Source organism: Carlito syrichta, unplaced genomic scaffold (assembly GCF_000164805.1).
Source record: "Carlito syrichta isolate Samal-C Ts95f unplaced genomic scaffold, Tarsius_syrichta-2.0.1 Scaffold301654, whole genome shotgun sequence".
Lineage (NCBI taxonomy): Eukaryota > Metazoa > Chordata > Mammalia > Primates > Tarsiidae > Carlito > Carlito syrichta.
The window spans coordinates 183,922-205,336 of NW_007245750.1; the positions used below are offsets into that span (position 1 = coordinate 183,922).

General features: G+C 37.9%; 1 protein-coding gene across 1 annotated transcript in view; it reads left to right on the forward strand.

The window, feature by feature from the left end:
- MSH4 (mutS homolog 4) overlaps positions 1 to 21,415 on the forward strand; it is an 85,128-nt gene that overhangs the window by 46,409 nt on the left and 17,304 nt on the right. Inside the window, exons 12-16 of the mRNA XM_008055084.1 lie at positions 181 to 284; positions 1,326 to 1,450; positions 3,279 to 3,479; positions 8,924 to 9,042; positions 10,701 to 10,829. Of these exons, the coding sequence (XP_008053275.1) occupies positions 181 to 284; positions 1,326 to 1,450; positions 3,279 to 3,479; positions 8,924 to 9,042; positions 10,701 to 10,829 (678 nt within the window). The remainder of the gene's footprint in view (positions 1 to 180; positions 285 to 1,325; positions 1,451 to 3,278; positions 3,480 to 8,923; positions 9,043 to 10,700; positions 10,830 to 21,415) is intronic.

Below are 21,415 nucleotides of genomic sequence, written 5' to 3' on the forward strand. Positions count from 1 at the left end.
AATCCTTTGAAGTGGTCTTCCTTTTTATCTTTTGCAAACATTATTTATAACTTTATTTATGATACTATATCTTAAAAGTTAAAATGTTTACCCTACATACCTATATTTCTATTGTTTAAAATCTGCATATTTTATTTCATAGGAGTGTGTACTTGACATTTGTTTTTAATTTCCTAGCAGGTGTCTAAAGTGAAAAATTCCTATAGCTTTACATCAGCAGATTTAATTAAAATGAATGAAAGATGCCAAGAGTCTTTGAGAGAAATCTATCACATGACATATATGTAAGAGCCCTTGAATTATTTGAATATTGAATTAAATTGATTTAATTTGAGGAACTATGATACATTTTATTGGTCCATTTTTTTGTATGATTACAGACAATTGTAGAATTGTGAATGTTAGCAAATAAAGTGTATCATTGTGATTAGAATCACTGAGCCTCACAGAAGCTTTAGGGCGAATCTAATTGCAAAAAAAATACTATTATAATTGATGTTTCTATAATATGCATCCCACAATTACGTAGAACTTGGCACATCATGGGCCAATCTTGGGTTTCATTCAGTTTACTCTTCTCCTGCGGCCTGTGAGCCCTCAGCTTTCATACCCTGATACTTCAATGGTGCCAGTTCTTTTGCTGTTCACGAAACAGTAGTAATATAGCTAGAAAGAAGAGCTAGAACATTTGGGATAGTTACTAGACTGAGATAATAAAGAGAAAGATTGAACTTTGAAAACAATTTTAGAACATGCACCAGAGTCATATAGTAAGGTGTGGGTATATGTTTATCCTTGAAAGATAAAAACTTTTGCAGTACATCACAGTATAACTCATAAGAAACAAAATAATTATTCAGATATGTCTGTATGTATGTGAGAAAGAAAAGGAAAGAGAAAAATGGGTGAGAGAGAAAGTACATAATAGCTATTGTGTTGTATTTAACATTTGCTGAAACACAAAAATATTAGCAGATAGAATCCTTCCAAGTATGGTGAGGGCTTGACTTGACCTATATAAAATATTTTTATTTATAACATTTATTTTATTAATATTGAGTGAAAGCAGTCATTTAAAAAAATATGGTGTTAATATACCACAAGAGGGATCCTTTGCCACTAAGTAGCTGTGACCTTGAACAAAAACTTCAATTTCATCATCTCTAAAATGAGACAGTTGAACAATAGACTTTATTTGCAGTGTACAGTTTGACTGTGAATATTATTTTACCTCAGGCAGTGAATTTAATATTACTGTACAATTACATTGTATGTCCCTTCTGAAAAAAACATTATTTCATGTCTTACCAAACATGTACTTTCAGGATAGTGTGTAAACTGCTTAGTGAGATTTATGAACATATTCATTGTTTATATAAACTATCTGACACGGTGTCAATGCTGGATATGCTCCTGTCATTTGCTCATGCCTGCACTCTTTCTGACTATGGTAAGTTACTTTATTTTGGAATAAACATGTTGCATACTGAAACTGTATTTCATTCAAACAGTGTTATATAATAGTCATGATTGTTTCAACTATTTTTACTTGAAATATAAAATCTCTTGCCTATGGTCCTAGATTAAGACACAAAATAGAGAAAGTGAAATTACCCTTACAGTTTTTTTTGAAAGTCAAAAAATTATTTACTCAAAAATTGGCACATGAACAAGAAGAATACTTTAGGAAACTTGAAAGGGTCCCCAAATAAGAAAGACTACAGAGCTGTTTCCTTGGTGAAAATGACAGTGATCCAAATTTATGAAGTTCAAACCTGAATCCTCATCAAAGCAGTTTGATAAATAAATATTAATAGAGTGAAATGAATCTCCTAGGTGAGGCTTTCCATTCACTAGCTCTTTAGATATGAACATAACAAGAGTAAGAATTATGTCATTTATTTTTGTATGCCAAGTCTATGCACATGTCTTGGATATAAATATTAAGTAATTTTTTAGTGTTGAAAGAATACTTTGAGTTAGCCTCTTGAAATTTCTTATCCAACCTATCAGTAATAACCATACTCTTGTATGAAAATGTACAGGACTAGTGTATGATCATTCTGACTGAATAATTGTAGACAATATTTTGAATATTTTTTATATTTTTATATGTTTTATAGAAATACTAATTTTTAAATTTTCTTTAAAGTCAGGGTTTCACTCACTGTAGCCCAGGCTGGAGTGCTGTGGCACAATCATGACTCACTACAGCTTTGGCCTTCTGGGTTCAGGTGGTCCTTCCACATCAGTCTCCCGAGTAGCTGAGACTACAGGCGCATGCCAGCATGCCTAGCTAATTTTTTAATTTTTTTTTTTTGTAGAGGTGAGGTCTCACCATATTGCCTAGGCTGGTCTTGAACTCCTAGGCTCAAGCAGTCCTCCCACCTTGGCCTCCCAAAGTGCTGGAATTACAGGCATGAGCCACTTGTATTTTATTTGTCTTTTATAGCCTCTTTGTTTTAAAACTTTATTTTAGAGTCCAGCTATTCTAATGTAGTTTTTAAAACTATTAGCATTACTTCATTTTAATTTGAGAGGGACCACTCTGAAACACCAAACCTATACATAATGAATTTTTTAAAATACTTAAAATTTTTTCCTATTCAACCTCACATTTGTGATAAATGTTCTCAGATTTATCTATGCATTTTAGTTAGAGGTATGTAGCATTTTAGTTTTAATTTGTCCTTTCACCCTCTTCCTCCTCTGTCTACCTTAGATGATATCCAGAGACCTGATCATTATTTGTTTCTGTGAATTAACAAATCTGTTGTGTCTGATTTTCTCTATTCTCTGAAATTTCCTTTTAGACAAAATTTCTCACTAACTTAGGGGAAAATTATTTTTATATTTGTTTTTGCTCTATCCTCATACTTCAATTTAAAAACTAAATATGCCAAGTTTGAAATAATGTTTAAGGTAGGGTTAAGGAAATGTGCAGTTCTGTAGCACCAGTAGTCAGTTGTTACTTTAAAAGTATTACCAGTGACCACTCAGTTCCTTTTGATCTCCACAAATCTAAAACTTGTATAACTATTGGATCCCAGGGCAGTGACAAGGATCTGAATTATAGAGTTTTCTAAATAAAAGTTGTGATAATAATCAGAGTGTGTCCATTATAATTCAGAGGAATTTTGGGGTGACATAATAAATATTTTATAATGTTAAAATCGACCCTAGTAAATCAGTAAGGTACACAGAGTACATACACACCACAAAATCTTTGGATATAAATATATTAAGTTTTTTAAAACATTCTATTTTTTTTTCTTCAGTTCGGCCAGAGTTTACTGATACTTTAGCAATCAAACAGGGATGGCATCCCATTCTTGAAAAAATATCTGTGGAAAAACCTGTTGCCAACAATGCCTATGTTACAGAAGGGAGTAATTTTTTGATCATAACTGGACCAAATATGAGTGGAAAATCCACGTATTTAAAGCAGATTGCTCTTTGTCAGATTATGGCCCAGATAGGTAAGTTAAGGCTTTACTTCATAGTTACTAATTTGACTCCTTTTAAAAGTGTTTTGTGCCTGATTGTTTAGGTTCCGGTGCCTAATTAACCCAAGAAGAGTTTGGAGTAGATTCTCTTACTTAAGAGCATTAATAGTGCATCTACTGTGTAGGCTGTAATTTTTACTATTTGGTATGTATTAAGCTCCATATAATTTGGATTACATTGCACTAAACATTTTCTGGGATATTACAGAAGTAAGAGCATCCTTATAATAACTTAAATTTGTATAAATTATTACTAAGCTGAATCATAATTTTTATTTCAAAAACAAATTTTGTTGTGAGGAAATTGAAATGAGTAGACTAAGCTGCTACCTTTAATAACTCATGTGAAATTTTTCTAAAATTATAACATTGGGTAGGGAAATATTTCCCTTAATTTGAGGGGTACCAATAACTTGGCCATAGTAATCGATATGTTATTTGCACCCATGTGCATACACACCTCTAAATGGTTCTCATTGACCCAACATCACATATCCCTTGATGTATGTAGAGGCACAACTTAACTCCTATCTCTGAAAACTGGGTTTCCTTGAGGACTCTATGGCTCAGAAATGAGAAGCTTGGCCCTGATGAAGTGGTTCTCAACCAGTGATGGTTTTGATCCCTGTCCCCAAGCCCCCAGAACTTGGCAGTTTCTAGATGCATTTCGGGTTGTCACAACTGAGGGGAGTCCAGAGTCCAGGGAGGCTGCTAAATACCCTGCAGTGCACTGAACAGCCCCCACCCCCAACATAAGAAAAACTGAGCTCAAGGCATCAGACTGTCATGGTGTAAAGGGAACAAGACTGTGATGACATTGGTGGAGCAGCACAGATTCATCCTTACAACTGAGAAAGGACATAAAATGAATAAGTTGAGAAAGAGTCAGTGTTTTATTGAGTTTAGAGTTTTACTGGGATTTAAAGGACTTCTTAGCTAATTTCCTCCCCTTATAAGAATACTTTATGATTCATATAAAACAAAATACTCCTATTTGAATAACCATGAGGAGATTTGGTCTTTAAAAAAACAGGCTGACCAATTGCTGGACAGCTCTAACTGTTAAAGCACTATTTCATTCATTCTGATGAAATCTGACTTTCTATACTTTCTACTCATTAGTCCTAATTCTATGTATCATAGAATAACCTGGTCTTTTTTCCTGATATTATTACCTCTTTAAATATTTGAAGATAATTATTCTACTTCTCTTGTCATCTTAAACCTCTGCAACACCTAAAAGTACATTTAATATCTCTTATGGTCTAACTATAAAGGCAACAGCGGGGTTTAAAAGGCATGGATGTTAAGAACATAGACTTTGGAGGTAGCTCTAGTTTGTCCAGTTACTAGCTGTTAATCTTGGACAAATTAACTAACCTCTTTGAGCCATAGTTTTCCTATCTTCAAGTGAATAATATAATCGTACTTATTTCTTAGAATTGTTAGGACTAAGTGAGATAAATAAAGTGCTGTGGCTTTAAGGGGAAGATATGAAAAAGACACTTTCCAGGCTGAGGTAAGTTTTAAAGCACAAAAGCAAAAACCAGTTCAAAGGGCTTTGTAGCTTCTTTACTTTATGGATCAAAGAGGGACCATGAGAGGTGATAGGATGTGAAACTAAAGAGATGGGCAGGAGTTAGATCATGGAGTACCTGAGGTTCTTCCCTGAGGAGGTTAAGCTTTGTCCAGTAATCTGTAGAGAGCTACCAAAGACATTTAGCAAGAGGATGGCATGGTCGGATTTGACTTTTGGATAGACCACTGGCTGGTGCGTAGACAAGAGCCAGACTAGAAGTGAAATACCATCCAGGAGGCTTCTGTAATACCCGAGATAAGAAATACTGGAAATCTTTTGGCAGAGGTTAAGAGAAAATGAAAACCTACACCAATTAATAACATGTGGTAAGTTCTCTACTTGGCACTTTTACATTTGTTTTCCTATTTAATCCTTCTGAAACTCTGTAAGAACTTTGTATTTAAGAGATCAATGAGTTCTGCTCTCTGAGGGCAGGGCCCATGTCTATTTTATTCACCCTAACACATAGAAGGCCTTCAAAAAACATTTATTGAGTCTGGGAACAGTGGCTCATGGCTGTCATCTTAGCACTTTGGGAGACCAAGGAAGAAGATCAATTAGCTAGGAGTTCAAGCCCAGCCTGGGCAACATAGACCCCATCTATACACAATTTTTAAAAAAAATTTATTTTAAAGATGTGGGGTACAATTCAGGGTTAGGTATACAAATGTTCATTATGCAGGTACCGTTGTCGATGAGGTGTGTCCCTACCTTCCCTGGAAGTTTCCCTCAACTTCCATTCCACCCCCTTCCCTGACAGTTTCCCAGTACTGCCAATCCCTTTCTTATAGTATTATGATAATTGTTCAAGGTCTGCTTATGAGTGAGAACCTATGGTACTCTGTTCTTTGTTTCTGTGATAGACCATGAGTATGATAGACTCTAAATCCACCCAAGTTGCTGTGAAGTCCATATGTTTGTCCTTCTTTATGGCTGCATAATATTCCATTGTATATATGTACCACATTTTTTTATCCAGTTCAGCTTCAATGGGCAGCATGGTTGGTTCCATGTTTTGTTTTGTTTCGTTTTTTAGTTGGAGTCTCACTCTGTCGCTCAGACTGGAGTGCAGTGGCTGCTCCCGATCCTTCCATCTCAGCCTTCCAAGTAGCTGGAACTACAGGCGCATGCTACCACACCCGGCTAATTTTTTGATTTATTGTAGAGATGAGGTCTCGCCAAGTTGCCCAGGCAGGTCTTGAACCCGCGGCCTCAGGCAATCCACTCACCTCTGCCTCCCAAAGCGCGGGATTACAGGCTGAGCCACCAAGCCTGGCTGGTTCCATGTTTTTGTTATTGTGAATAGAGCTGCAGCAAACATGCATGTGTAGGTATCTTTTTTGTAGAATAATTTGGGTTCCTCTGGGTATATTCCCAATAGGGGGATTGCTAGGTCATATTGAAGGTCATTTTCTAGTTCTTTCAGAAATCACCACACTGTCTTCCAAAGAGGTTGCACTAGTTTGCATTCCCACCACAGTATGCACAAATTTTTAAAAAAATTAGCCGGGCACGGTGGCATGCATGTGTGCTCTTAGCTTCTCAGGAGGTTGAGGCAGGAGGATAGCTTCAGCTCAAGAGTTGGAGGATGAAGTGAGCTATAGTCATTGCACTCCAGCCTGGGTGACAGAGTAAGATTGTTTCTCTAAAATAATAAAAATAAAAATGTATTGAATGGCTATAAAATGAGAAAGTCAAGCTCAGAGACTTGCTCAGGATCACCTAGTATCAGTTTTTTGCCTTAGTCAATCCCACTTATCCTAATAGCTAATAGTGAGTATTCATTATGTCAGTCTCTTTTGTATGTAGCTTGCATGTATTATCATAACCCATGTATTAATTAATTAAAACTCATAAAAAAGCATATATCAAAGCATTGAGAAATAATTTGCCTGAGATCACAGAACCTGAAAGAAACAGCACCAGGATTCAAACCTATGCAGACAGACTCTAGAATCTTTGCTCTAAATCAGCAAACTTTCCCACCTTTCTCTGGAATCTTAAGAAGACAGATATCATTGTTGGCATCTTGGGAAAATGGATAGTTTGTTTTTGTTTTGAGCCAGACAGTTCTGATTCAAATTATGGTTCTATCGGTTTATTATTTCAGCAAACATTTATCATGAGATAATTATAATGAGTTAGTTACTCTGGGTTTATAATTCATGCTTTTCAGAAAATGAAAAAAATAGAGTAGCATGAAGGAAGTACATCTTATTAGTTTTGTGATCCTAAGCCTCCACTTTTTCATTGTTAAAATGAGGGAAAATAATACCTAATTTAATGGATTATTTTCAGAATTACAGACAATGACTATAAAATACCTACTGTATGAAATGGTAGGTGCAGTCATTACTATTTCTGTTGTCATATTACTTTTAGGGTGGGGCATGATGATTCGAGCCTGTAATCCCAGCACTTTGGAGGCTGAGGCATGAGATCACTTGAGACCAGGAGTTTGAGACTAGCCTGGGCAACATAGCAAGACTGCATCACTACAAAAAAAATTTTTTTAAGTAGCCAGACATGATGACGTGCACCTGTAGTCCCAGCTACTCAGGAGGCTAAGGCAGAAGGATCACCTGAGCCCTGGAGGTCAATGCTGCAGTGAACTGTGCTCATACAACTGTATTCCAGCCTGGGTGATAGAGTAAGGCCTTGACTAAAAAAAAATTTACTTTTATTTTTATTCCATTAACCTAACTTTTGCTCTTTTCCCCCTGCTGGTCTTTATTCCTCAGAGCTGGGCTCGATTCTTTATACTTACCTTTGTTTGGCTTTGGTTTTATTGCTGTCATTTTTCACCATTTTATCTGCACAGAGTTTAGTATATGTGATACTTTTCCCATTCAACTATTTGTGTTTTAGATCTTCTTTTGAGATTAGAATGCCTTTTATATATCATTTTGCATAGAGATGAATGCATTAATCAGATTTTATTTTTAAAAGGATAACTATTTTAGATTAGTTAGCACAGTAACCTCTTAGACAGAAAGTCTTGTGGATGAAATTTACTTCTATTTATTAAATGTTTTGCTTTCGTTTTGCTTCTAGATATTTCTGCATAGATGTAATAACATAGACGTTTCCTAATATTTTTCTACAATAATTTTACCAACTTGAGTTTTATAGACATTTCCCTCAAATTTTCATATTTTTTAATATTTTATTTTTAAATTGACATATAGTATATATTTAAGAAGTACATAGGGATGTTTCGATACATATAATGTATAGTGATCATATCAGTGTGGTTGGCATATATTTATAAGCTTTATAAGCATCTTCAAATTGTAATATTTTGAATGTTCTTTATCATTTAGCTAAATTATTTAAAATTTTTAGGAAATTCAGTCTCTTTCTAATGTACTTGAACTTATACTGTCTTATTTGAATTTCTAAATAACTTTGTACAGTTACAAAGGGTGACAAAAAGTATATACATTTTAAGAAAAGAAAACACTATAAAAATTGTAGTACTCAATATATACTGATAACAAAAGATGAATACAAATCATGTTTGACTTCTGCAATTGCAAGAGGTGCTCAGAGTGGTTACTTTCAGCTTCCAGACACTTCTCATTATGGCAAACATCTCTTAACATGTGTATGCATTTTTTTGGTACCCCCCCAGTATTTCACTTTATATATGGGAAAGACGTGGTGCTGTCCAAGGTCATACAACAAGTGATAGAGCTGGGACTGTGCTGAGTCTTCTGACTCCATATCTAATACTGCTCTGATTTAATTCTAGTAAAGAATCTGAGAAGTACAAAATGTTGTTAGTATTTACATTTTATAAAACCATTTCAATGTATCTTGACCTTTCATTTTACAGGATCATATGTTCCAGCAGAATATTCTTCCTTTAGAATTGCTGAACAGATTTTCACAAGAATTAGTACTGATGATGATATTGAAACAAATTCATCAACGTTTATGAAGGAAATGAAAGAGGTACTTAAACAAAACTTTTCTTATGTTAAAAATGCGTTCAATTCTCCCACTTATGGTGAATCATCATGTAAGAAAATATACTATAACATGCATTTGTGCTTATACCCCCTTTTCAGAGCCAGAGGGCAGTCAAAGACAGTTTCATAATTTTTATTTTCTGTGTTAATGAAAGGGAATGCTTTATTGAAAAATACAGTTTTAAAAGAAAAAGCTAGTGTTATTGAGTAATACAAGTGCTTAAATGTTTGTATAAGGAATATGTAAAAGACTTTTCAGAAAATGATAACTAGTTTAATACCATTCTGCATAGTATTTATTGTTCCTGCTAGGCTTGATTTTTTTTTTCTTTTTGAGTTGGACTCTCACCATGCCACCCAGGCTGGATTGCAGTGGCATGCTCATAGTCACCCCAGCGTGAACCTGCCAGGCTCCAGTGATCCTTCTGCCTCAGCATTCCAAGTAGCCAGAACTACAAGCACACGCTACCATGCCTGGCTAATTTTTGATTTATTGTAGAGATGAGGTCTTGCCAAATTGCCTGGGTTGATCTTGAACCCGTAGGCTTGATTTTAAAATAAAAGATCAGTGTGTTAGAAAGTTTTAAAATTATCTTCTTTATTTTTATAGAATTTTTTTTGTATCATCACCTATTTCTGATCTGAGCAAACATGAAATAGGCTTGAGGGCTAAAGGAATTAAATATAGCTCTTGGGATATCTGTTTTAGGTAAGAATTATTGGGTCACTACAAAGTTAGATCATTTTTTACATGTAGATAGGGATGAATAAAGTTGTTATTTGTCCCACAGTTTATGTAATTATTATGTATTAAATATAAGAGAGTGTAGCAATATACTGGATACTTGAGGTATATTTTTTAAAAGATCCTAGTCCTTAGAAGTTTAGTCTTATAGAAAGCCAAAATGCTTATGAAAGTTACTATTGTGTCATAATATAATAAGGGGGAAATTCTATTTTTTGAGAAAATATTAATAATCTTCAGTGGAGAAGGAGCATTTCTGTCAACTTAAGTCTTGATCTAGGTTGGTCATGGTTTTAAATTCATTTGTTAAACTAAGAATTAAGACTTGGGTACTTTTAAAATTTTTAAAAATATTTTATTATTATTTTTATTTCAATAACTTTAGAGGACACAAATAGTTTTGGTCTAGGCTTTATGTGTACCCACCCCCCTCCTTGTGCACATTGTAAGACTCAGATATTTTTCTTTTCATCTTAATTGGATATAGAGAGGTATTTAAATGAATTTGAGAGATATTTTGAGTATTTTATGTCAGCAATTGATTAGTTGTTTGTGGAGAATAACATGACCATCTTTGTGCTTTATTTAAACATTTAATTCATTGCTTTCCTTTATTTCATGGTATCCAGGCATCAATATTTTATAAAATGGTTATTTACTCTGTGTTCTCATACACTTATGCATATGTCTATTTATGTACACATCAGCTATTCCATTGGAATTATCAGTCATTAAATTTTTAGAAAAAAAACAATATTATTTTCTGCTCAGCAGGATTTCTCTGTAAAAATACATTTTAAATGAACTAATAAAAAGACCGGTTTCCCCTCACTTTTTTTCTGTGGGAACGACAGCTGTTTGGTGACAATGAATAATATTAAAATTATATTTTTCAGATAGCATATATTCTACATAATGCAAATGACAAATCACTCATATTAATTGATGAACTTGGCAGAGGTACTAATACAGAAGAAGGCATTGGCATTTGTTTTGCTGTTTGTGAATATCTACTGAGCATAAAGGTATTCTTCCCTTTTAAGTATATTAATTTTGAGTCTTCTTTAATGTATCCTTTATGTATTTGTCATGATTGGATTTTATAGGCACCCACGAGTAGCTTTTTAAACAATTTAGGTAGTAAACACATATCACAGCATTTATATTTTTATTTTTTCCTTTCTGATGGAAATGAGAATAATTAGTATGATAGCCTTGATATAGATAAAGGAGAACATAATAAAAAAACAATAATTGGAGGAAAGGGGCAAGATGGTGACAGATCTGGTCAGAGTGTGAGTCTCTGCATGAGTGAATGTACAAAAAGATTGTGTCCATTTGTGTGTGCAAGTGGGTGAGCAGATGTTCAATTGAGAGGAGACATGGGATCAAGCACCCGGAGCCCCTCCGCAGGAACACTGCAATTTGCTGCTGCCTGAATTTGGCACCCGCTGTGCACAGAAGGATTCACCATCTCCAGGGCATCTCTCGGGAAAAATAAGAAGAGGTTAGCTGCCTCTTGACACCTGGCCCCTGGCCCATACCACCACCTGTAGCAACAGGCCAGGCAGTGGCAGCAGGGACTGTAGAGAAAGCATGAGGAGGAAATCTGGGGCTGAGCCCCGCCAGAGGGAAAAACACAGCCTGCCACCATTTCTGTGTCCCAGGACTGGGCAAAACCTGCTTTATCTTGCCCAATTCTGAGCAGCCTGACTCCTGAGCAGACTGCAACTTGAGACTGAGGTGATCTCTGCAACCTTCTGTAATTGACCATCATTTGCCCGGAGAGGACACTTCAAGCATATGATACGAGAGACAGATGCCCCACCCCTACACTGGACCAGACACAGACACATGCAATCAGAGTTGGAGACTTAGCAGCAGACAAGCTGGAAGCCTTTCCCAGGAAGAACTGCTGGAGCGAGTTCAATGCTGGCAGTGAAGGCCATGGAGGGAACACAGGGAGGGAGCCTAAGGCAGACTTCTAAGGAAGCAGTGGGGCCTGAACTGGACTCCAGAGTCTTGCCACCGGGTCCTGAGATCCGTAGACTGGTAACTGCTGGGGAGGTAGCTATTGACCCCAATAGTGGCAGGAATAGCAGCCAGCAGAGAAACTGAGCAGCCTCTCTAAAACCTGGGCAGAGAAGAGCTCCAGGGCAGCCTCTGTGAAACGGCAGAACTGTATCTTGAGGCCAGGCGCTGATCTCTTTTGTGTTGGGGCTGCTCTTTGCAACCTCAGAGAACATTGCCCCCAGTGCACAAGCCCTGTCATGTAATAGAAGATGCAGAACCCCAGACGATCCACTTTTCACCCTGAGACAGCTGCTGGATGATAGACATAGACAGTGGAACTGACCAAGAAGAAGGCTGGTAGTGATGGTTGATTCGTTTATCTTGTTTGGTTGCTTTGTTTGCTCATTGGTTTCTCTTTTCTTTCCTTATTCTATTTCTCTTTCTTTTTTCTCTCTCTGTGTATGTGTGTGTGTGTGTATGTGTTTCTTTTTCTGTTTTTCTTCTTTTCCTTCCTCCTCCTTTCCCTTTTTTGTCTCGTTCTCCCCTCTCTGTTGCCACTTATACCCTGTCTTGGACTCAGGGGCAGTGCAAGCATATCTACCATAAGGTCATATTGTGCAGAGATGGAGAGCAAGTCCCAGCTGTCCCATTCACCAGATAGTAAACATTATGACCTGCCAATAGGGTTTGAATAGTTGCAGCCCTCCCCAACATCTGTTAGTAAGTGTTCAGAATTGTAAAGAGACAGTACCATGCCCCATCCCCAGCCCTGCTTCATAATTGAACAAATCTGGAGCCCCGACTCAAGGAAGGACAAAAGGTAGAGCAAATATCAGAAGTAACTGCTTCTCCATTTTCCACTGAGCAATGAAATTAAAGAGGAAGGTAAAGGAACTGTAACAAATGAAGAAAAATCAACGAAGAACTGCTGGTAACCATCAGAGCCCTAGCAACAAGTCAATGATAGAAAGAATAGCTGCTAGGGCACAAACAATGGCCATCTCTAAGAACAGAAGTACCCAGAAGGTACTTACAGAGATCAGAGAATCATTGACTAGAATGAATAAAAATCAAGAATTGCAAGGGCTAAAACTTACGAATTTGCAACAGAGCTGGACAAACTCATGAAAGTATACTTAGAAATAAAAGAGATAAAGAACTCTATCCAAGAAATAAATAAACTGACAAACATGGGAAGAAGAATTGACCAAGGAGAAGAAAGAGTCTCAGAGCTAGAAGACAAAAATGTGGAATTAACCCAATCTATTAATAATATAGAAGAAAAAAGAAAGAAGAAACTTCCCATGAGATGTGTGATTTTACCAAGTATCCAAACCTACATCTAATCAGACTACCTGAAATAGAGAAACAGAAAACACCCTGGAACAAGCATTCCATGGGGTCATTCCAGAAAACTTCCCTCATCTGGCCAGAGAGATAACTATACAAGCACAAAAAATTCAGAGAATCCCTGCAAGATGTCTTATGAGAAGACCAACCCCTAGACACATGATAATTCGCCTACACAAAGTAGGAATAAAAGAAAAATTCCTAAAGGCAGCAAGGGTAAAAGGTCAGACTACATACCAGGGGAGGCCAATCAGAATTACTGAAGACTTTATCTACAGAAACACTACAGGCCAGAAGGAATTGGACCCCAATATTTAATGTTCTTAAAGATAAACAATTTCCTTTTTTGTTTGTTTGTTTTTTCAGTTGGAGTCACACTCTGTCACCCAGACTGGAGTGCAGTGGCCGCTTCCGGCCACCGCAGCCTCGACCTGCGATCCTTCCACTTCAGCCTGCCAGGTAGCTGGAACTACAGGCATGCACTACCACTCCCGGCTAATTTTTGATTGATTGTAGAGATGAGGTCTCGCCAAGTTGCCCAGGGGGAGCTTGAACCCGTGGGCTCAGGCAGTCCACTCACCTTGGCCTCCCAAAGTGCTGGGATTACAGGCTGAGCCACCGAGCCTGGCCAAGATAAACAATTTCAACCAAGAATTTTCTACCCAGCCAAGCTAAGCTTCATCAGCAGTGAAGAATTAAAATCCTTCCCAGACAGCCAATCCCTAAGAGAGTATGCTGCTTCAAGACCAACTCTACAGGAGATGTTTTAATAGGTGCTGTGCACAGAAGAAAAAAGATACAAAAGAAAGACCATATGCTTCACAAGATCACAAACACAGAAGCAACAGAACACACAGCATGCCCACAGAAATGAAAACACACATATATGAACACAAAAGCTAAACGAAAACAAAATAGCCTTATAAGAGCACTGTGACAGGGATAAACTTTCACTTTTAGATAATCAGCCTGAATGTGAGCAAACTAAACACACTACTGAAAAGACATAGAATAAAAAACTGGATTAAAAAACACTACCTAGTAATTTGCTGTCTCCAGGAAACTCATCTCACAACAAAGGATGTCAGCAGACACAAAGAGGATGGAAAACAAATTTTCAGGTGAACAGATCAGAAAAGGCAGAAGTCATGATCCTAATGTCAGACAAAACAACCTTTAAATTATCAAAAATTTAAAAATATACTGAAGGACACTGCATAATGATAAGAGGTTCTATTCATCAACAATAAATATTCATCTTAAACATATATGCACCCAACACAGGAGGACTAACTTTTATGGACAAACCAGCTACTAAGTAAACTAATAAAAGATATTGACTCTAACACTATCATAGCTGGAGACTTAAATACCCCACTAACAACCCTAGATAGATCATCAAGCCAGAAAATCAACAAAGAGATCTGGAACCTCAACTTGAAATGTGACCAAATAGACTTGTAGATATCTACAGACTATTCCTCCCAACAACCACAGAATATGCATTCTACTCATCACCACGTGGAATATATGCCAGGATCAACCATACCCTTAATAAATCAATCATAAACAAATTTCACATGCTTCCAATACTGCCATGCACCTTCTCAGACCACAGTGGAATAAAAATAAATATCACCACTTACAGAATTCCCCCCAAACTCACAAAGACATGGACACTAAACAGCATGATGCTGAACAACTCCTGGATCAACACAGAAATCAAAACATAAAAGATTCCTGGAAACAAATGAAAATGAAGAAACATCTTACAAAAAGCTCTGGGATGCATTGACCACAGTACTAAGAGGGAAATATAAATTTCTATGAGTGCACATCAAAAAAATAGGAAGAGAACAAGTTAGTCTAAAAATCACCCAAGGGATTTGGAAAGGCAAGTCCACCAAAACTCTAAATTCAGCAGAAGAATCCAGATCACCAATGTAAAAGCCCAGATACAGGACATCGAAGACAAAAATACCATAGAAAAAAATCAGTGAAACAAAAAGCTGGTTCTTTGAAAGGTTTAAGCAAGATTGATGGATCCCTAGCCAGAATGGCCAAGAAAAAGCCCAAATAAACACAATTAGAAATGCAAAAGTTCAAGTCACAAATGACCCCAAAGAAATACAAATGATTATTAGAGATATTTATGCACACCTGTATAGAAACTTGATAACCTAAATGAAATGGAAGACTTGCTGATGTCATACAACCTCCCAGGGTTGTAACAAGAAGAAATTGAGATCCTAAATAGACCAGTAACAATCCAGGAAATTGACTCTGTCATAAGAAACCTTCCTACAAAAAAAAAAAAAAAATACCCTGGACCAGATGTATTTCTAGCAGAATGCTACAAAATATACAAGGAGGAACTAATACCAATCCTATTGAAAGTATTCCAGCTTTGGGAGGCAGAGGCAAGAGGACTGCCTGAGCTCATGGGTTCAAGATCAGCCTGGGAAACTTGATGAGACCTGGTCTCTACAATAAATTAAAAAATTAGCCAGGCATGGTGGTGCACACTTGTCATTCCAGCTACTTGGAAGACTGAGGTGGAAGGATCACCTGAGCCCAGTAGGTTGAGGTTGAGGTGGCTGTGAGCATGCCACTGCACTCCAGCCTGGGCAGGGTGAGACTCTAACTCAAAAAAAAGAAAGAAAGAAAGAAAGAAAGTATTCCAGGTAATCCAGAAAGACAGAACTCTCCCCAAATCATTTTATGAAGCTAACATCACACTGATACCCAAACCAGGTAAAGATCCAACAGAGAAAGAGAACTACAGGCCAATATCCCTAATGAACAAAGATATCAAGATTCTCAACAAGATTCTAGCAAATTGGATCCAACAACACATCTAAAAAATCATTCCCCAAGACCAAGTAGGCTTTACCCCCAGGATGCAGGACTATATGCAAGACCATAAATGTAACTAAATACATCAACGGAAATAAAAACAAGAACCACATGATTATATCATTAGATGCAGAAAAAGCTTTCAATAAAATCCAGCATTCCTTCTTGATAAAAACCCTTGAACTCCTAGGCATAGAGGGAACATGCCTTAAAGTAGTAAGAGCCATCTATGATAATCCCACAGACAACATACTGCTAAACAGAGAGAAATTTGGAGCACTTCCCCTGAAAACCAGAACAATACAAGGCTGCCCACTCTAACCCCTCCTGTTCAACATAGTGTTGGAAGTCCTAGCTAGAACAATCACGCAAGAAAGAAATCAGGGCTATCCAAATAGGAAAAAGAAGTCAAGTTATCCCTCTCTGCTGGCAATATGATCCTATACCTTGAAAATCCAAGAGAAACTATCAAAAACCTCCTTGCACTGATAGAGGACTTTGGCAAAGTTTCAGGTACAAAATAAGTGTGCAAAAGACAATCACATTCTTGTACACCACCAACAGATAGGCAGAGAACCAAATAAAGAGCACAACCCCATTCACAATAGCCAAACAAAAAATACCTCAGCATCTTCCTAACCAGGGAGGTGGAAGACCCTTACAATGAAAACTGTAAAACACTGCTCAAAGAAACCAAAGATGACACAAACAAATGGAAAAACAGGCCATGCTCATGGATTGTTAAGAATCAACATCGTTAAGATGCTCATCCTACCAGAGGCAATCTACAGAGTCAATGTTATACTTTTAAAATTACCAACATCATTCTTCTCAGACCTGGAAACAACAATACAGAAATTCATATGGAAACATAAATGACCATGAATAGCCTGTACAATCCTCATCAAAAGAAACAAAGTAGGAGGTATCACACTTTTTGATTTGAAACTTTAGTATAAGGCTATTATAGTAATCAAAACAACCTGGTGTTGGTAGAATAGGCATCTAGATCAATGGAACAGGATAGAGATTCCAGAAGCAAAACTTCAATTTCTCAGCCAACTCATCTTTGACAAAAGCTTCCACCAACAACCACTGGGGAGAGGATAACCCATTCAGTCAGTAAATGGTGCTGGGAAAACTGGCTGACCTCATGCAGAAGATTGAAACAGGATCCCTACCTATCACCATACACAAAAATTAACTCCTAATGAATCAAAGACCTAACCATAAAATCTCAAATGTTAAGAAACTTAGAAAATGCAGGAGAAACCCTAATGGAAATTGAAATAGGCCATCAGTTCCTGATCAGAAGCCCATGTCATAAGAGATAAGATTGACAAGTGGGACCTCATCAAACTGAAAAGCTTCTGCAAAGCAAAAGAAACCACCAAGAGAGCAGGGAGACAGTCCACAGAATGAGAAAAAAATATCTTACAGCTGCGTATCTGACAAAGGCCTAACATCCAGGATCTACAAGGAGCTCAAACGAACTGAAAGGAAAAAAAGCAAACAGCCCATTAAAAAGAGGGCAAAAGATATGAATAGGCATTTCTCAAAAGAAGGCATATGAGCAACTAACATAACATGAAAAAAAAAAATGCCCAGCCTCACTAAACATCAGAGAAATTCAAATCAAAACCATGTTGAGATACCACCTAACTCCAGAAAGAATAGCCATCATTAATAAAAACAACAATGATTGGTGAGGATGCAGAGCAAAGAGAATACTATATGGTTAGTGGGAATGCAAACTAGTTCAACCCTATGGAAGGCAGTGTGTTGATTCCTAAAAGAACTAGAACTTGACCTTCCATATGACCCAGCAATCCCCCTTCTGGGAGTACACCTGGAGGAACTTAAACCACTCTACAAAAAAGATACCTGCACATACATGTTTATTGCAGCACTACTCACAAAGCAAAAACAGGGAACCAACCATGCTGCCCATTGAAACTGGACTGGATAAATGAAATGTGGTACATATACATGATGGACTATTACACAGCCATAAAGGACAAAATTATGGACTTCACAGCAACTTGGATGGATTTAGAGTCTATAATACTCAGAAACAAAGAACTGAGTACCACATGTTCTCAATCATAAGTGAACCCTGAACGTTTACCAATAATACTCTAAGAAAGGGATTGGAATCAGCAGTAAACTGCCAGGGAAGTGGGTATGGGGACATGCAACCTCAATCAGGGTACCTGGTCTAAAACCAGGCGAAGTGGGAATCAGAGGAAGGCCTACGTTTTACCTGTACGTTGACCACTTGTATACTTAACCCTGAGTTGTACCCCACATCTTTAAAATAAAAAAGAAATGCAATATTCTAGTTAAAACAAAGCATCACAAAAAATAAAAAATAAGAGATATAAATAATGTAAAATTAGTCCATTGATCTTAATTAAGTAGCAAAATATGACAGTATTTCAGTAATTGTCTCCTCATGCAATAATGTTGACTATGATGTCACAACATGAAGTAAAGCACTCACTGTTTGAGGTAACTTTATGGAAAATCTATTTTACCTACCTAAAATTTCATCCCTTTAAAGAAGGCAGTTTTACACAAATAACTATATAAAACAATGGCTTTTGTTATATTGTTAATTTGTAAGATTTCTTTTTGGATTATAATTCAAAATATACACAGATATGAGCAAAACTTAGTTTAAAATCCTTTTCCTATTTACGATATCTTAAAATATTCCTAAGATTAAGTTTTATCTTAAATGAAAGCCATGATGATTTATTTTATTGAATGAGAAAAATATATTTGATAAAAGAAAGGTGTGTGATGAATCAAAAGTAATATTACTAAATAATATTAGTCTTTGTAATTCTGGATATGTCAATTAGAATTTCTCATATAAATAAAGTGCATGTATTACTTAACATTAAAGCTAATTCATGTCTGTGATTGTTAAGTTTACATGTCAACTGGCTGAGATACAAAATACCCAGACATTTGATCAAACGTTATTCTGGGGGTGTCAGTGAGTGTCTCTGGATCATATTAACATTAGAATTGGTGATATAAAAAGATTGCCCTCCCTTATGTGGGTGAGTCCCATCCAATAAATTGAAAGAATTAGAATCAGCAGCCTTCTACCTCAGCAAAATTCCTAGGGATCCAGTGGTGTGAGCATGTTGAAATAGCCTTTCTAAGAAGGGTGAATGGTTGCCTCATGTCCCTCTGACAATGAAAAAATAAACACAACACTCAGTAGGCCTTTTTGGATTCTGGAGGTAACATATCCTCATTTGGGTATATTACTAAGAGTTCCAAAAATTTGCTAGTTTTGAGTGGGGACTAGAGCAAGAAAAGGCTCTGCATAAAGGCTGACCCTCCCAAGACTAAGAGGGTCTTATTCTTCCTGACTGCCTTTAAAAATCCAAGCTGGGCTCAGTGGCTCAGCCTGTAATCCCGTGCCAGTGGGAGGCTGAGGTGAGTGGATTGCCTGAGCCCACGGGTTCGAGACCCACCTGGGCAACTTGGCAAGACCTTTACAATAAATCAAAAATCAGCCGGGCATGGTAGCACGCAGCTGTAATTCCGGCTACTCGGAAGGCTGAGGCGGAAGGATCGCCGGAGCCCAGCAGGTCGACGCTGCGGTGGCCGGGAGTGGCCACTGCACTCCAGTCCGGGTGAGAGAGTGAGACTCCAACTCAAAAAAATAAAATAAAATAAAATAAAAATAAAAATCTGGAAGATCACACAGGCCAGACTCAGTGGCTCAGCCTGTAATCCCAGCACTTTGGGAGGCCAAGATGAGTAGACTGCCAGAGCCCACGGGTTCGAGACCCACCTGGGCAACTTGGCAAGACCTTTACAATAAATCAAAAATCAGCCGGGCATGGTAGCACGCAGCTGTAATTCCGGCTACTCGGAAGGCTGAGGCGGAAGGATCGCCGGAGCCCAGCAGGTCGACGCTGCGGTGGCCGGGAGTGGCCACTGCACTCCAGTCCGGGTGAGAGAGTGAGACTCCAACTCAAAAAAATAAAATAAAATAAAATAAAAATAAAAATCTGGAAGATCACACAGGCCAGACTCAGTGGCTCAGCCTGTAATCCCAGCACTTTGGGAGGCCAAGATGAGTAGACTGCCAGAGCCCACGGGTTCGAGACCCACCTGGGCAACTTGGCAAGACCTTTACAATAAATCAAAAATCAGCCGGGCATGGTAGCACGCAGCTGTAATTCCGGCTACTCGGAAGGCTGAGGCGGAAGGATCGCCGGAGCCCAGCAGGTCGACGCTGCGGTGGCCGGGAGTGGCCACTGCACTCCAGTCCGGGTGAGAGAGTGAGACTCCAACTCAAAAAAATAAAATAAAATAAAATAAAAATAAAAATCTGGAAGATCACACAGGCCAGACTCAGTGGCTCAGCCTGTAATCCCAGCACTTTGGGAGGCCAAGATGAGTAGACTGCCAGAGCCCACGGGTTCGAGACCCACCTGGGCAACTTGGCAAGACCTTTACAATAAATCAAAAATCAGCCGGGCATGGTAGCACGCAGCTGTAATTCCGGCTACTCGGAAGGCTGAGGCGGAAGGATCGCCGGAGCCCAGCAGGTCGACGCTGCGGTGGCCGGGAGTGGCCACTGCACTCCAGTCCGGGTGAGAGAGTGAGACTCCAACTCAAAAAAATAAAATAAAATAAAATAAAAATAAAAATCTGGAAGATCACACAGGCCAGACTCAGTGGCTCAGCCTGTAATCCCAGCACTTTGGGAGGCCAAGATGAGTAAATTGCCTGAGCCCACACGTTTGAGATCGACCCAGGCAACTTGGCGAGACCTCGTCTCTACAATAAATTTTTAAAATATTAGCCAGGTATGGTAGCATGCAGCTACAGTTCTGACTACTTGGAAGGTTGAGGCGAAGTATCACCTGATCTCAGCAAAGCGACACTGAGGTGGCTGTGAGTGTGCCGTGGCACTCGAGCCTGGGTGACAGAGTGAGACTTCAATTCAAAAATAATTATAATAATTTAAAAAAATAAAGTAAATAAATAAGATCTGGAAGATCAGTTCTTTCCTGCCTTCAAACTCAGACTGAAACATGGGCTTCTTCTGGGTCTGGAGCCTGCTGGCATTTGTATTGGAATTATGTAATCAGCTCTCCTGGGTCTCTAGCCACCTATCTGGAGATCTTGGTACTTGTCAGCCTCCGTAATCACATGAGCCATTTCGTTATGTTGAATCTCTATTCTCTCTCTCTCTCTCTCTCTCTCTCTCTCTCTCTCTGTGTGTGTGTGTGTGTGTGTGTGTGTGTGTGTGTCTGTGTCTGTCTCTGTCTCTGTCTCTCTTCTTCAGAGAACCCTAATACAAATTTTGGTTCTATTGTGATCTGATGATAGATATACATAAAATATCACTATTGTA